Here is a 17,781-nt window from a genome sequence, read left to right as displayed (position 1 = left end):
TTCTAGCTCGCTCGTTTCAACATTGTCTCCTTGTATTTTTGTAATCCTTCAAAAAAAAATTGAAAAGAGTTACAGATTTTGGTTTCTGAACTTCCATTAATCCAACATGTCAGATGTTTCGGGGGGGTTTGAACCCTAGAAACCCCCTTCTAAATACGGCCATGCCCTTGTCGCATTGTTTAATGCATAAATAACAGGAATACAGATACATGTATATAAGAATACACAGGACAAACACAATATCAACATTAGTATTAGCCAGTGACGTTAGGTTAGGCAAACACAATAGTTGGGCGACATCCTTCGTTGCATTTCCAGTACGATTTGTTAGAAGATCGCGAGTGAATTCGATATATATGGATCTACACGATTGGGAATTCTCACTTTCACATTTCCCTCTGGGCGAAACGGTAACGGGCGAAACGGTACTTCCGTTCTGGCGCCGGTTATCATTTGGGCCAATAAAACAAGTTTTTCGGTACTGGGCGAAACGGGCACGAATCTATTTTTGTGCACTGGGGGCGAATAAACTGGATGCAGGCATAAACTATCAATATTTTTAATAATACTGCTCCTTCGCTTGCATGCAAAGTGAAATAAAGTATGCTGATACATCAAAACGTGGTCCGTGTTCTGGAGCATGCAGGAAAGCCTCCATTCGCAATATTCGATATTTTTTTACAAATAACACCACTTAAATTCGTAGTTCACATGCAAAATGAGATGTCGTTAAGTGAAAATATATAATCGTGAAATATCTTCCGTGATTTAGTCACTATCAGTGACTTTTCCTAAGAAACGCGAATATGCCCTATCTCGATCTTGCTACTGGACATGCGCCGGCGCAGTGGTAGCGTCGGCGCCTTGTAATCAAGGAGTCCCGGGTTCGATTCTCGGTGGAGGCACATAGTGGTTACTGTGCATCAAGTGGACTTAAAACCAATCCAATCCAAAACCCCGTGGCGGAGTGGTTAGCACATCGCACTACGACGCCGGGGGTCCCGGGTTCGAATCCTGGCCTCGCCGTGGTGGATGTTTGCGAGTGTCCATTCATCAATTTCATCATATCAACACTCATCCCCATCTTCGCAAATTAGTCAAAAGTGGCACAAAAACTGAAGTAAAATAAAGCAAATCAATCAATCAATCAAAGCCACTGGATTTGCGCACTTGAGTCCATGTTCGCAATAAAGGCAGATGAACTATATAGATGGTTATTCAGGGTGCGAAATCCCGTTGGAGGACAGGGGGAATTCCCCCCACCAACGGTCTTGTCCCGAAATTTCCCCCCACCAAACTTTTCCGGTGGGGAGAGTTTTTGTTCTAACAACAAACATAAACAATTAGTTTGGAAGTCGATTATACTTCACTGGAATCATTTCGAAAACATACACAAAGAACGGACAACAAAGAGCCTCATCTCTAAGGACACTGAACCCAACAATCCCCAGAACTCAGAAATTCGTCCTTGTTATTTCATCTCAATTTCTCATCGCCTTTCGTCAGCTATCGCAAAGTGTACAAATATATTAATAAGACACGTAGTAGCATTTAGATCTGAATATTATGTAGGAAACTATTATCTTCTTAATGTCTCTTAATTTTTGCCACTCCCTCCTTAGCCACGCAAATCATTGTTCATGTTCATAGCAGTAAACTCAAATCTTCGCAGTGATTTCGCACCCTGTCGTTATTTAACCCCTTTGGACATCTTTCATGGAGATTCATTAAACGATATAATGTAGTCGTATCAGGACATCAGCAGACTTCATCGCAGTCAACGTACTGTTTGGCTTCACCGCTGAACGACGACGTGTATCTCTTGACATATGTCTAGGCAATGGCGTGCCCAGAATTCTTGCAAGGAAATGTGACCGTAAAGAGATAGGTTTTCTCTCTTTATTCTTTTCTATTTTCAGTAGTCTGGCCCATATTTTGATATCTTTTCCTGCATTTGATGTTCTTGTTCACAGATGTTGAGTGAAAGGTTATAATCCTCCACTACTCTTCCTTGGGCACGAGGGAGAGGGATGGGGTTGAAATAGACTGCTCATTCATTGACATAATATTGTGGAATTACAGCCTTCCTTCATTGAAATGGAGCCTAACTTTTGAGACACCCTGCACAGAAATAAATCCTTGATCATGTTCCAAGGTGTATATGTATCTAGGTAAGTTAATAGTGGATAGTGAGAAAACATAGGCCGACAATATATTATGTAGAGGATGTATAAAGTTTTGACAAACAAAAGAATAACATTAGTCTGTTCTGTGCCGTAGATTAATTTTAAAGCTTCATGTACGTTGTCTATGCTTAGTTTAATAGTAGATCGTTCACCACAACCATAAGGGCGACCCAGTAAAAACGAAGGTATGCCCCCTTCACCCGTACGGCCATAGCACACTGGCCTGTTTGGAAATACATAGTTTGCATGTATCTGCAAGTGTTGACTTTTCTTTCCAGGACAGTTTCGATACTGCTATAATCCCTCTCAGCTCCAACCCCAAACTGCAGGAGAAGTACATCACCTTCTTAGGAAGTGTCCGTACTGGGAGACTACTCGAAGACATGGACATATTCGCCGGCAAGTGGTTTATATTCGCTTTTATCTTAACTTGCTGCTCCCGTTCTAAGGTTACGTAAGCTGAATAGATCTATTATGCACTTTCCTTGCTCATGTGTCAAGGCTTATATCCAGTGATGTGCCGTACACTACAAGTTTACGTCTACATGCGTAGTCTACACGTAATCTACGCGTAGATTACATTGGGTTGTAGTTTACATAGACTACGTAGACAATCTAAAATGCATTTGAATTAATTTTCAAGGCTTTCATGAAAGAAAAGTGACATTTTCAACTATATTGGTTCCTAACGAACTGACAACAATCCTATTTACAACAAAATTTCTCTTCTCTTCTATCATCAACTAAGGAAGAAGATAAATAATATGCAAAAGGAACAACAGATGGCAGTCGTGAGGCAAAATTAGTCTTTTTCCCATAAAATACTAGAATATTTCCTACGTTAGGTTTATTTTCTAGGTGAGGAAATGTTCGAATTTTGATGGGAGCGTATGAAAAGTTCCCCTCACATATCAGCAACTGATACGCAGTGTAATTTTGTATTACTTCTACAGCGCCCTTTGCTAAGTAATCATCTTTCGCCATGTTTACATAGATTACATTATCTACGTGTATAAAATAGTCTACGTATAGAATGTAGACTATCGTCACTGTTTATATCCAGTCAGATCAATGAAGAACGGTGAACAGACGGTTGACAAAAAATGACGTATAGTGATTCTACAGGGGTTGCATAAGTATTACCACGCAAATTGTCCAGCACCTTGTTTATTCTCTTTGTTTTATGCAAATAGTGTATCAATAATTGAAACAGAACTTAAAACAAGATACTGACAACCTCTGCACCGGTATTAACAATAAACATTTCCTTAAAAACTGTTAGGACGCAAGAGAAAAAAATATGAAAATAGTCTTGGACAATTTTTCAAGCCATACCTACGCATCCCACTGTACGACTCTTTTTTTCAAATTAATCATTCTAAAACTTCTGGTATATCGAGATATTAATGAACAGTTGACACATTTAAAATGTGAATCACATTCTTATCTTACAATGAAAATTAGTATAATTTCATGCACAAATTGTGGGATACCTGGAAAGTCGTTTCATTAGAGGCGAACTTTCTTATCGTGCACAGAGGACATCAAAGGAGGAAAATTTCCCTTTAGTAACGTTTTGCTCGTTGACGCTCCGTTTTGACGCTAACAGCCCTAAAAGAACGACAATTTTTAACCTGCATGCAACCACGCGGCACAAATTCATGGTTGCTATTAGATCTTATTTATCTGTCGGAATAAAAGTGATTAATACCATAGAATAGTAAGGTTACCTTAGTATTCTATGATAATACGCTATGCAATCAGGGCCAGCAGATACGCTGAGGGTTTCTTTCGTATCAAACGTGTGGAGAACTGAGTCAATACATACCCTAACATATTTCACACACAACCATCGTAACCTTTGTCCATCAGTATAAACACCTAGAGTGCAGCGTTTATTTTTGTTAAATAGTTTGCTGTAACGTATTAAAAAAAGTACATTGCGCGATTGAAAAAAATATGTCAGTGGCAACCGTGAATATGTGACACGTGCGTGTAAACATGCAGGGTCAGGGTGGATAAAAATAATTATTTTTATTAAAAAAAAACATTTTTGGTGATTTTTAAAATTTAAATCGGATTTTTTTATTTAAATCGATTTTTTAGAAGAAAAAAAGGCTTAAAATTGCTTGTATTGTGTTGTCACCATACATATAGATATATGTTTTTTTTTAAATAGAAAGGCTTTATCTGGTAAACGGCCTTGCAAAATATTATAACAGTTTGATTAAATCAAATAAAAAGTACATGTAAATATACATTTTTTGTTTCTGATACTGCATACATTTAACATGTAACAAAGAGTTAACAAAGTTAACAAAGAGAAAACTAAATATATGCTTACAGGCCGAAACCAAGTGTTAGGAAATAATCAAAATCTAATTATTGATAACAACTCGTTTGAACCAGTTTCCAAATTCAAATACTTAGGAGTAATATTAACAAATGAAAATTATATTAAAGAGGAAATAAAAAGTAGGCTTAATTCAGGAAATGCATGTTACTTCTCTCTTCATAAACTTTTGTCTTCTCGTTTAATATCTAAGAAACTAAAAGTTAAAATATACAAAACAGTAATTTTGCCTGTAGTATTATATGGGTGTGAAACTTGGTCCCTTACATTGAAAGAGGAACATAAATTGAGAGTATTTGAAAATAAGATCCTTAGGAAAATCTTTGGACCTAAAAGGGATGAGGAGACAGGTGAGTGGAGAAGGTTACATAATTTAGAACTACATAATTTGTATTCATGTCCAGATATTATTAGAATAATTAAATCAAGAAGACTTAGGTGGGCAGGCCATGTGGCACGAATGGGAGAGGAAAGAAGAGTTTACAGGATTCTTGTTGGGAAACCAGATGGTAAGAGACCTGTACGAAGGCCAAGACGAAGATGGAGGGACAACGTTGAGATGGACCTAAAGGAAATCGGTAGGGATGGAAAAGAGTATATAGATCTTGCTCAAGATAGGGACAGATGGAAGGCCTGTGTTGCTGCAGCCATGAACCTTCGGGTTTAAGAAGGCTAGAGAGTTAGTTAGTTAGTTAGATACTGCATACATGAACCTATGGAAATGTTTGTTGAGTGTGTTAATGAAACTGTAATAATTTCGGTAACTTTTCTTTCAGTGAAAATAAAGCATTCTGGATGTACAATATAATTGTAACTTAAAATATTTTTATAGTCTTTGTAGATGAATTTTGGCAATTTTTTTAAACTATTGTTTGCAAAATATCAACTGCCATGTTTATTTACAGTTTAAAGATAATGACATTATTTACAGTTTAACATGAATAGTATTTTGTATATTATTCTACAGAAAATGTTTGCTGTTTTTGCCTATAAAAATTACTGGATTTTACAAGATAAATTTAAGGGTGTTTACAGTATACACCTATTACATTCCCTTTAGTACGAGCTTTACCCCCATCAGTACATGTATTTTTTTCCCCTTTCTTGAGCCTAATAAACATCATTAGATGATTACGAGATAAATGTACTTTCACCAAAAGTGATTCTGATATCTGCAAAATCCTTATGTACGTTATTCTATAAATTATTTCTTTATAGTGATTTAAATCAGTGATTTAAAAAAGAAAATCATCTGATTTAAATCAACCTGAAATCCACATTGTGCAGGATGCAATGAAGTTTTTCGAGGACCCCTATCGTTGTAACGAACCCTCGAAGAGTAGAACGTTGTTGAGAAATGTGTTCTGCCTTTTCTGTTCAGAATTTAAATAACCTGTACCTTTATTTTTATTTCAGTGTACCTTGCACACAAACACATAATGAATCCAAAGCAAGAAGAGGGAATGGAGACGCCCTATGTTTTAGTGACAGCTCTCATCGACAAAATTAATTTCCAGGAGGTTAGCCCCAAGGTAAGCCATTTATGATCGACAGAAGTATTCTTTCAGGAGAGGGAGATGAGGGTGGAGAAGGGGGTTGTGTATGTGTGTGTGTGTGTGTGTGTGTGTGGGTGTGTGTGTTTGTGTGTGTACGCGCACGCAATGTTGTTTCGGAGAACTGCGTTAAAACACACACCTTTACACTGGGGACATTCTCTTGGATCCCCGGATAATAATAATAGAGGAGAAGGTCTAAATATGGGCGAAGGTTTAAATATGGGTTTTGGAGTTATCAGCGTTGCTGGCTGTTGCAGCCTGGCAGAGACTATTGGAACTGGTTATATGTCAAGCACAAAGGTTGCGGCGCCAATTCGCAGGAGAAAGTGGTGGTTAGTTTCGGCCTTGGCCGCTGTTATAGAATTGCGACCTCCAAAAACTTTGTCCAGGTACGTTTTAACTCAGCGTTTTCTGAATTCTCATCTGCTTTGTATAGGTCATGATATTAGCGGTACATAAAACAAATGTGGGCTTTTATAATGCCATGATTTGTTTCAGAAATATGTATCACAGAGAGCGAAAATAAATTGAAGAAGAAAAATAGCGTGATGGTCTAAATATGGGCTATGACATGAGGTCTAATGTTGAGATCACATTTTCAACAAATATTTGGAGGTTTTTCTTAATTTCGATTTTTCCCATTCCGCGTGATATTCAAAACAACAGATTATTCATAAATATGAATTTTATAATGTTTTAGCGATAAATGACTGTTTTATTTTATTTTAATTGCTTTTTGTGATATTGCCACTAGTAGCCCATATTTAGACCACAATTTTGAAATACACATTTTAACATTTTTTGGAAATTGCTTTCTTTTAAAAATGGAGAGCTTCTATACTTTAGCATGCTATTACATGTAAGTATATGTTTCATAGATATGCATTTTAAAGGCAGGTGCTTGATATATTAATTTTTTCTTCCGAAAATGACAACATAAAAAGGGGGGGCCATATTTAGACTTTTTCCTCTAATAATTCAAAATCCAGCAGAAAATTATGAAATAATTCCTAGGTGTCAGAGGCGGCTCAAGATAAAATTTTCACCCGAGCGAGAAGGATTTTTGGCTCCCCCCCCCCCACTTTCCATTCACAACAAGAACCTTGACCGTGTTGCATATTTAGGGTTTTAAATAAGAAAGATAATAGCCTTATTTTTAAATACTTTAAGTATTACTGTTAAAGCATTCGTTTATTACATGTATGCATGTATTTACTACTTACAGAACCTATATAAAAATAACAGTAGTCTCTTAGCTTAGATTGCTACATGATTAACTATAGGCTTCATCTTGTTGAATGATGAAAACTAAGTTACTTCTATTTTCCTTTCCATATATTATCTACTTTTTATACACCACTTTCATCTTTTCTACATCTTTCTGTCATATTTCTACTTTCACTAAAAGGGAGGTTATCTAAGTGTCCCCCTCCGATTTCCATGAAACTTGGCAGGTGTATAGAGGGGCCCAAAGGAAGAAATACGTGTTTTTATGTTTCAGCTAAAAAACTGTTTTAGGGGCAACCCCCCCCCCCCCCGCTCAAATGTCAAGATGAGGAGAAATTGAAGTGGGGATCTGACCCCAAAACCACGTAAATATGGCATAGGAAGAAACAGGGGGCATAGGGCCCCTCTATACACCTGCCAAGTTTCATGAAAATCGGAGGGGGACACTTAGATAACCTCCCTGTAAGTCGATATTTATCCTACAACAATTTATTTATATTCTTTGATCTTGTGCTGTTTTTTTTTCCGAAATTCCTTTCTTTCCATCTCGTGGTGTTCCTTCCAATATGAAATATCTGATTTCGATTTGTAACTACTTTCCAAAAATTGAAACAACCATGCTTATGTAACCAAAATTAAGGTTCTGACCAACTTCTATCGCTTCTCAAGGAGGACATCCCGGTTTTCACTAATCACGACCAAGAGGATGAAATGGTAATTCCGTTATATATACAGTATATATATGTACAGTATATATATATATATATATATGTGGTGGTAGTTGCTCCCCCCCGCACTTTGGCCTCTTAATGCCAAGCCTTGTCTACCAAGTAAACTGTCCTTTCCCCCCCCCCCCGTTTTGGCACCCAATCGCCAACATAAGTCTAAGTTATCTGGTTCCTACACATTGTAACAACCCATAAAATAACGGCGGGTGGAAGTAGGGTCCCACAGAATCACGATCTTAGTCAATGTGGAGGTAATGTGATCAGCACCACGCTCCGGCAGCTTTTACTGCGAAGGGTTGCCCTCAAGTATACATTTTTATTAGAGGCTGGGTGGACTCCAGAGCCACAGGGACACGATCGGAAAAATTCTCACCTCAGATCACCCACCCCTGGAATCGAAACATATGAGTGTGATATACCTGCATGCGCATATACTTGCCTACTGTTACTTTTGTCGTCACCTGTACAGTGTTGTTGAGGAAAATTACTCCACTTTTTTTTCTTGCAGCCCAACGCGGACATCCGACTGTCGGGTCACGTGTCATGGGTTGGGAAATCCTCGATCGAGACCACCGTGTGGTTGGAGCAGAAGTTGTCTGGTTCCTGGCAGTTGCTGACCAAAGCCGTTTTCCTATTGGCCGCAAGGGACCCAACCAACACGAGCTCTGCGATCGTCAACAAGCTGGTTGCAGAAACTGAAGAGGAAAAGGACATCTTCCAGAGAGGCGAGGGTGTGTATTAAGTTTGCTTCTTTACAAATATACACTTAGTTATATCAGAGTAACTTTAAAATTTCATTTGGCAACGTTGTCGAATCATTACTTCACTTATAGAGCTTCTTTAATGAAAGCAGTATAAATGTGTTAGGTTTTAAATTAATTATGGAACTAGTGAACCAATTTAAAATATATTATTATTTTTGTTTACCAAACTGTTTAAAGAATCAAATATGAAACTACAAATTAGAAAGTACAGTGAATTTAGGAAATAAATGTGGAAATCCTGGTAAAGGAATGAGGTAATCGTTCCTTTGTAGTCTTATAAAGTCGATAAATAATAAAAATAGAATTTTATAGGTACTGGTATTTAACTATCTGAGCGAGGTGGATTCTGTACTTGCAAGGATTAGATATACGAAAGATTCCAATAACACTGGAAGTTTTGTCAACATAGCATTACATTTCTGTTGAGCATCAATGGATGGTATTAAGTGAACAACTTCCCCCACAATTCATTGCGTCATATTTCGGGAAAGCAGATCAGTTCCTGCGTTGATAACATTCCGTGGTGTAAGCATTGTGCGTATGGTCTTTGCCGAAGTGATTCATGGTATGGTTATTGTGATCACATGAGGAATGAGTACTTTTTACCTTTTCCGAAGCCTGCAGAAACCGTGAAAAGTGTGTAAAGTGGTTAAATGCAAATTTTCTCGAGGAGGCTTCTCACACGCATCTGCGAATCTGTTTGCCCGATTTCTTCCCAGAGTACACTACGTGATGACGTCAAATTGAATATCACCCATTGGTGCATTTTTACCGTTTTTATTTTCTATTACATTGTTTAACTTTCGATATTTCTCTGTACAGAAAACAAGAAGAGGCGTTTGAGAATGCAGAGCGAATCCCTTTTTCGAGTCGTTCCGAATGAGGAAGAACAACGCATAATTCATGACTTGTTCCTGAATACCATCGACGTGGAAGATCCGACATTCCATAGAAGAATACTTCCTAAGAACGGCTTCTGGATGGAGGGCGCTGCAGTCACTAATTTTATCTTCTGCCATCCAGAGGTATTGGTTCTTGTGTATGGATTCTAATGCTAGGCACCCACAAAAGCTTTCAGAATGAGGTATAAGTTGCGCTTGGCTTTGGAAAGAGGTCACGAGTGTGAAGAAATTGATAGTTGTTCTGATGATGGATTAGATTTTATACTTTGATTGTTAGCACAGGAAAAGAGGAGGACGAGGTATAATAGAAAGGGTGCATGTTTGACAGTAAAAGAACTGGATGAGGAGAGAATCTTCATATACTTTTGTCTGTCGCCCTGATAAGTCCTGAAATATAACGGAACAACACAACGCAAAGCTCACCTTATCGTCGCGTTTTTGCCTCAATGGGCGAGCTTGCACTTGATTGCATCTTTCTTAAATGTCGTTTCAGCCCCGTCTGTCGCTTTTCTACACATACACTTCAGTGGGCGTCCAGCTTAAAAGTACACAAAATAATGGAGCCTGATGTCCAATTTAACCTAACCTTGGGCAGCTATATTTAGTATAACCCCCCCCCCCTCCCAAGCAATAATCTTTTTATATACCAGTACCGAATATATTGTGTCATAGATCAACTAGTAAGATATATTTTTGATATTCCATTCCTTATCACATTCATATTATTCCAAATTAATTATGTTATCCAACTTTTCCATGGGAATTCTTTGACTTTTACTTAAGTCAGATATTTCTGATGCAGGCATTTCAAGCAATTAATAAAAGTAAACCATAGTCTATAGAAATGAGATTAAGTCTTGTTCTTGTAGATTGGAAATTGTGTAAATCCAAAATTAAAGTTTTATAATAAGGGAGTTTTTTCTATAAAGTATTCATAAGATATAAATATATATATATATCCGCACACACACATATTATGTTTTCTAAGCATAAATTATATATTTGCAGAATCGGAACCTGTACAATAAAGTATTTGGAGGATTTCTGATGAACCAAGCTTATGAACTTGCCTGGACGAATGCATATTTATACAGGTTTGACACATTTATGTGATTAATCATTGTTGTTAAGGTAATTGTAATCAGTGTTTCTATTCTTTAATTGTGAATATATGCATTTAAGAAGACTGATCAGCAAAGTTGAAAAATGCCATCATCTACTTATTTTCTATTTGCGTCGTTTTCCTTTTGGCTAATCGCGACAATGAGGATGAGTAATGATATGATGAAGGGATACTCACAAAGAACACCCATGCCCAAGCCGGGATTCAAACCCCTCTGGCGTCACAGCACGGCGCTGTGCTAACCACTCCGCCGCGAAGGTCGGCATCTGCCATCGTTGGATTACTGCAACATCTGTATCTCATAAAGTATACCAGCTACAACCAGTGGCGTCTTAACGATTTTGTACTTTGAGGTTACAAAGTTCTCGCCTAATATGTTCATTGAAGGTTTATTATTAGATTTTAGTTTGCAGATTTAGTATTACATTTAGATGTTTTAAGGAGTGATTGTTGCTTAATATATAGGAGTTGTAATCACCTAAACTCATGTTACTTGGAGATTTATACTTACTTTTAAGTGATGATCGCTTATTTTTAGACGAGAGGGAAAAACAGATATTTAGTCTTGTGTTTTGACGATTGTTACCACTTTTGGATGTCTCGGGGATGGCCACAACTATTAAAATTGATGCTTTGCCTGCTCAATGGTGTAGTGTTAATGTCGTAACCTTGTAATCAAGGGATCCTGGATTCGATACCTGGTGGAGGGAGGCACATTGTGGTTCGGATTACACGTTGAACCGTAGGTCCATATCCGATTAGCCTGATTAAAGTGAACTTAGAACAAAACGCAGACTAAAATTGGTGCTCTGAGACAAGGGGTACAGCCTGAGAGCCTCTAAAAAGGTCTTCTTTAAAGAGATTTTTTCTTACTTCAAACCTTATCAGGTGGCCTTGCCAAAAATATAAGGTACAGTTTCACAAGTTGTCGTGATGGTGAACTGTCACTAACAATTGTGTTATGGAAATAACCAGTTTGTAATGGATGTTTTCTTTACTTGAAATCTTTAGAGCTCTTTCGCTAAATGCCGAGTTGGGAAATATAGTCCGATGTTTTCTGCCACCTCAGTGGCCCAACACATTTACGCTCTCGCCACTAATAGACTCAAGTTAGGGTCATGGGCAGCCAAAAGCGGTGGTAATCGGGTAAGCCCCCTCAGGGAAAATGAATTCCAGTGTAAAATTATATATTTCACACAAATAACTTCATTTCAGTCACAGTTACTTTCTTTAATTATAATGGACTTATGATTACAAGTAAGAATAGTACAGGGTGGTTGCAATAACACAAACACTTCAAATTAGTGTTTTCTTTCTAAAAAGGGGGCAACGCTGTTTGCAAATAATAATAATACCCTTCTAAACAAATGTATTGCTTCTCTTTCTTTGGACAAAATTTTTCTGTCGTCCGTAATGATCATGGATGTTCTTTGTGACGTGAGTGTGTCTTTACCAATTTAATCTAATCACCATTCATTCTGAAAGTCTATTTTTTAAGTCCGATTTATCCTCAGATAGACGAATCAGGACTGGACCTACAAGGTTGAATCCGAACGAACCACGGTGCAATGTTTCTCTAGTAAGAAACGAACTGAAGACCCTTTGATTACAATATTACAGCATTACTAATACACTACCTGAGACACCTACAATAGAATGACCACTGTATAACCGTTATTCTTGTAAATGATAACACACAACTAAAAAAATAAGCATATACATATATATATATCTGATAAACAAGTATCTACGCACTTTTAATAGTTCGTGAGTGAATATCTATAAAATATAAATATTTTGTTCACCTCCAATAATAGTGCCGAGATTCCGCCTATGTCACCCAGGAATTTCCTATTAATGGTATATGCATTTTTTCTTAGTTTGTCATTGCTAATTTTGCAATTCCTTATTTTCTACTTTTCTTTTTTCTGTTGAGAAGAACTGAGCCAGTGGAGGATGTAGCCTCAATCCCCTCCCCACCGGGCATGCCATAGTATAACCTCCTAGTTATGATTAAAATCAGCAGATAAAATCAGAAAAATACAAAGCAATTATTTGAGGTTCATGAGAATTACGTAATCGTAAATGCCAGAGAATTTAAAATAAGATGTGAACTTATTAATTGTTGATGCTATTTGGTTTCTGGAAAAACAAAAATTAAAAAAGAATTTGAGTTTTCAACAAGACAAAATTATCTATGTTAATTGTTTAAAACTGAATCCAAGTTTTTAAATAATATTTATTTAGGACGTTTTTAATAACCATACAATGTATTCTTTTCCAGCAAATTTATACCATCCATTTGTCATATCAGTGATATAAACTTCCACGAGCCAGTCGATGTAGGATCTTTGCTGCGTATGAGCGCATATGTAAGTAACTTAGTAATATGTATGGAGCGTTACTAAAATAGTTGCTAAAACTATGTGGATCTTGACGTGGGTAATGTCTATTTACGAGAGTTACATGTGAATGTAGAGTGGTGGTTGTTGTTTACTATTGGCTCGCATCGTATATCCGTTGCAGTTTCTAGCCATCATTACTGCTATTTTTGCTGTCTTCTTGTCTCTGACCTCCTTGTTTCCTAGGGCACTTGTGCGACGCACTTTCACTTTCACATTGATTTGCAATATGGAAGTTTTATCCTCGCAGGAGTGTTACACTTTTGGCCTCTGTCTCTCAGTTTGTTGTTTACATGGAAATGTTGTTTCCGCGTGAATCTGTACAGTGGGATCCATGAGTATTACCGTGCAAATTGTCCATGACTATTTTAATTAATTTTTCTCGTACATCCTATGTGTTTTTAAGCGATGAATTTTTATGTATGCTGGTGTAGAAGTTGTCAACAGCTTGTTTTGAGTTTTCTCTTAATTATTGAAGCTCTTATTGGGTCAAATAAAGTGCACGAGGTGATGGACAATTTGCACGGTAATACTCATGGATCCCACTGTACGTGTCCACATTATGGACATTCGGGGATACCCTCAGGGTTGGGATTGACACCCGAAATGGAACACCTATTCGAAGTAGGGTTCTATGTTATGATTTACGATGGTCTTGTCGTAAGATCATGGTAAGATGCAATGAAGAAACAGTTTGTGTGGGTTCTCCGTATTGTTGTTGGAAGTTGTAGGTACAGCTTGTAGCCATGCCAAATGTTGATTCGCGAGTACGTAATCAGTACGCACTCTCAGGGCGATGATCACAATCACTGCCCGAGAGTTTAATTAACCGATTCCAAAGTTGTTTGGCACCGATTTGCGCGTACCACTTGTAGGTATTTGTGTTGTGGACTTCTTGTGCAAACAGTCATCCCGCTGTTGCATTTCTAAGTTTACTCAAGGGAGCAAGTCTGTGTAAGGTAGTCGTAATCGGGTTATGTTTCGCGTGTTCCAGTGTGTGTGTGTGTGGGGGGGGGGGTATAATAGTCTTATGATTGATGGGAAAATGCAATATTTTTGTCTCGCGATTGCCACGTGATTTTATCTATATTTTACCTTAAAACCAGCGTTGCGAATTAATTTGCAGTGCAGTTTTGATTGTCTACGTATAGTACGTAAAATTTAAACTAATGCAATTTACGATTAGATTCCAGGCTACGGCACATCTCTGATAGTAATGTACACAAGTATATATGTGAATAAACATTAAAGAAAAATGTTCGCTTTATTGAAATGTCTGTTTATCTGCTTGTTGTTTCCAGGTCACATACACGGACGCCAACTACATGCAGATAATGGTGAATGCCGAGGTGTTCGACCCGCGAAGTGGAGAACATAACACCACCAACGTCTTCCACTTCACCTTTAAGTCGCCAGAAATGGTGCCCCACATCTACCCGATGTCGTACAATGGTAAGTTACACGTGATTGTCCGCAACTTGCCTACCGTTGATGACGTTATTTACTGCAGTAAGATTTCTTTTGACGGGCAAAGCATGTATATTTTTTTCTGTATTTTTCATCCACCTTTAAAGACCGGGTAGATAACACATCATGGAAAAATAACCATCCAATTTCTCTGGATTTTTGTGTAATTAATTGAAATGGAATTGAATCGAACGAATTAAAAGTAAGCGGTGCGTAAGTACATGTGGCCATTTTGCACCATTCGCACTAAACGGGGAGAACATCTTGTCTACTATCTGGATATTGGAGCTATACAACGCGATTTTTATTTCTTAACTTTTACGTATCCGTTTGACTTACTAATGAAGGTTCATTATCACAGAACTTTACTGACTTACTAATGAAGGTTCATTATCACAGAACTTTACATTGACTTAGTAATGAAGGTTCATTATCACAGAACTTTACATTGACTTAGTAATGAAGGTTCATTATCACAGAACTTTACATTGACTTACTAATGAAGGTTCATTATCACAGAACTTTACTGACTTACTAATGAAGGTTCATTATCACAGAACTTTACTGACTTAGTAATGAAGGTTCATTATCACAGAACTTTACATTGACTTAGTAATGAAGGTTCATTATCACAGAACTTTACATCGACTTACTAATGAAGGTTCATTATCACAGAACTTTACATTCACAGAACGAAATGTTGCAAAATATATCATGAATGCAATTTTGAATGCACATACTTGTTTGTTTTGATTTTTTTAAGTCCAAAGTTTATGCACAGATCCGCTATATATATCGGGACTGGGCGTACAGCTTAAAGTGATATCCAAACCACTATCAGGAATCGAATTCGGGGCCCTTCCATTACAAGGTGACTATCGGGAAGACTAATATGTGTGTGTGTGTTGATTGATTCTAGGTTATTTTACGTCACTTTGTGCCACGTTTGGCTAATCGAAACAGCGAGGATGAGTGAATTAATGAAGAAACACTTACAAAGAACACCCATTCCTAGCCCGGGATTCGAACCCGGTGCTCCTGGCGTCGTAGCGCACAGTGAGAACCACTCAACCACGGAAGTCGGCACACGTATGTGTGTGTGTATATAGGCCTATATATATATATACAGGGTGGTGCAAAATTCCGTTTACAACGCTTGGGAGGTGATTCGACAAGTAAAAACAAGGAAGAAATGCCATGTGAAAAAATGTCGAAATCGGCACCGTTTTCGGTGACAGGCGTGCGAAAATCGCCTCACACCATGTTTATAGCACAATAACTCAAGAAGGAAGAAAGATATCAATGTCGGAATAAAATAATACAAACAAAATCGTACCTGACGAATACAATGATGCAGCAATTGAGGCCCAGTGTAAATTGCGCAAGGGGACTCTCAAAGAAAGTGGGGAATCCCCTGATGGAAAATACAGGAAATTTACTACTATTTTCTACATAATGTTGAGATCGGAATGTAGGCAGTAAAAAATTACGACGTATGTCCACATGTCCAACTACTGCTGGGACACCGTCCCAACTCGGGAAATAGGAAAATAACTGCAAATTTCCTGTTGTACACGGTTCACATTGCGGTACGAAGAAGAAAAGAAACCAATTTGTCGCATGTCCCACTACTGCTGGGACACAATTCCAAATGGAAAAAATACGAGAAAACACTAAAAAAACGTTTTCAATCCCTTAATGTTGACACACTACTTTGCAGTACAAAAAACAAAAGTTAAACAATGGCCACATGTCGTCAGGCTGTACATACTACAAGAGAGCTCCCCAAAGAAAGTGGGTAATCCTCGAAGGAATGAAGAAGGAGAATGGCGAGAAAACGCACACAATGGCATGTAACATTTCCGGACACAGCACATCTTGAAGGGATTCCACTGAGAAGCGCACAACCTCCGCACATGCAGATCGATGGTATGAAGTACAGCGATCTCCAGCATCTTCACTCGCACCTTTCACTAAAGGACACTATGCTATGCTGTTAGGGGCTCACAAACACCGGTATACTCAGAGACTTTGTTGAAAAAGTCCGCCATTGACTTGAAGACAAAGATGGCATCGGCGAAGCACTGATTGTCTGGTAAGCGAAAATACCTTTGGCATGTCAACAATTGTCCCAGCAGCGGCACTAACACGAGCAACGAGATCCTCAGCACTTTCCACATGGGTTCCATACACGAGCCTTTTCATTTCTCCCCACACAGAGAAATCCAGTGGTGTGAGGTCGGGGGAACGAGGTGGCCACGGTAAAGGTCCACCCTTGCCAATCCAACGATCGCCGTAAATATCGTTGAGTAAGGCCCTGGCTCCCCGGTCGAATTGTGCGGGGGCGCCGCGGGGTGAAACCAGATACGTTGTCTACCTGCCAGTGGCACGTTTACCAAAAGTTCAGGTAATACGTCATGTAGAAACACCCGATTATTCCCAACACACAAAGTAGAGGGCAAAATTTACGGGCCTATCAAGTGGTCACCTACTAAGCAACACCACACATTCACTGCGAACCTATGTTGATGATGGTGCACAATGATTGCATTCGGATTGTCCATCTCCCAGACGTGGCTGTTGTGGCTATTGAACATGCCGTCTCTGGTGAACATTGCGTCATCGGTCCACAAAACTCTTGTTGGGAAATCTGGAATGGCAAGAGTTTGTTGCACGTACCATTGGCAGAAATCCATGCGTAGGGGAAAGTCCGTGGGCAGTATGTAGTGCACCTTATGCAATTGGTATGGGTGCAATCCCTCCTCCTGAAGAACGCGGAACATATTGCTATGGTGGGATTGTTGCGTACGAGCAATGACACGTGTGCTGGTGTCAGGACGAGGTCAGGACGGTCTCGTATCGCGTCCAACACGTCCTCTTCAAATTGCACAGTGCGCACAGTGCGGGGTCTTCCACAATCCCACCTACGGGGTAGTAGAGATCCAGTTTCACGCAGTCGAGCATCAAGTCTTTGAAAGAGAGCATGTGCTGGTAACCGCCTATTGGGAAAACGTTCGTGATACGAACGCCATGCTTCATATTCCTTGGAGCAATTCAACCACACACACACGCC

General features: G+C 38.5%; 1 protein-coding gene across 1 annotated transcript in view; it reads left to right on the top strand.

Moving 5' to 3' along the window:
• Positions 1-17,781, top strand: part of LOC145994396 (acyl-coenzyme A thioesterase 9, mitochondrial-like) — a 73,025-nt gene that overhangs the window by 53,510 nt on the left and 1,734 nt on the right. Inside the window, exons 5-11 of the mRNA XM_083130518.1 lie at positions 2,465-2,585; positions 5,956-6,071; positions 8,559-8,781; positions 9,637-9,839; positions 10,725-10,810; positions 13,124-13,211; positions 14,543-14,693. Coding sequence (XP_082986644.1) covers positions 2,465-2,585; positions 5,956-6,071; positions 8,559-8,781; positions 9,637-9,839; positions 10,725-10,810; positions 13,124-13,211; positions 14,543-14,693 — 988 coding nt within the window. The remainder of the gene's footprint in view (positions 1-2,464; positions 2,586-5,955; positions 6,072-8,558; positions 8,782-9,636; positions 9,840-10,724; positions 10,811-13,123; positions 13,212-14,542; positions 14,694-17,781) is intronic.

This window comes from Lepisma saccharinum, chromosome 10 (genome assembly GCF_977018435.1).
Source record: "Lepisma saccharinum chromosome 10, izLepSacc3.1, whole genome shotgun sequence".
Classification (NCBI taxonomy): domain Eukaryota; kingdom Metazoa; phylum Arthropoda; class Insecta; order Zygentoma; family Lepismatidae; genus Lepisma; species Lepisma saccharinum.
Note: the sequence above shows the minus strand (reverse complement) of the source record. Positions and strands in the feature narration are given on the sequence as shown.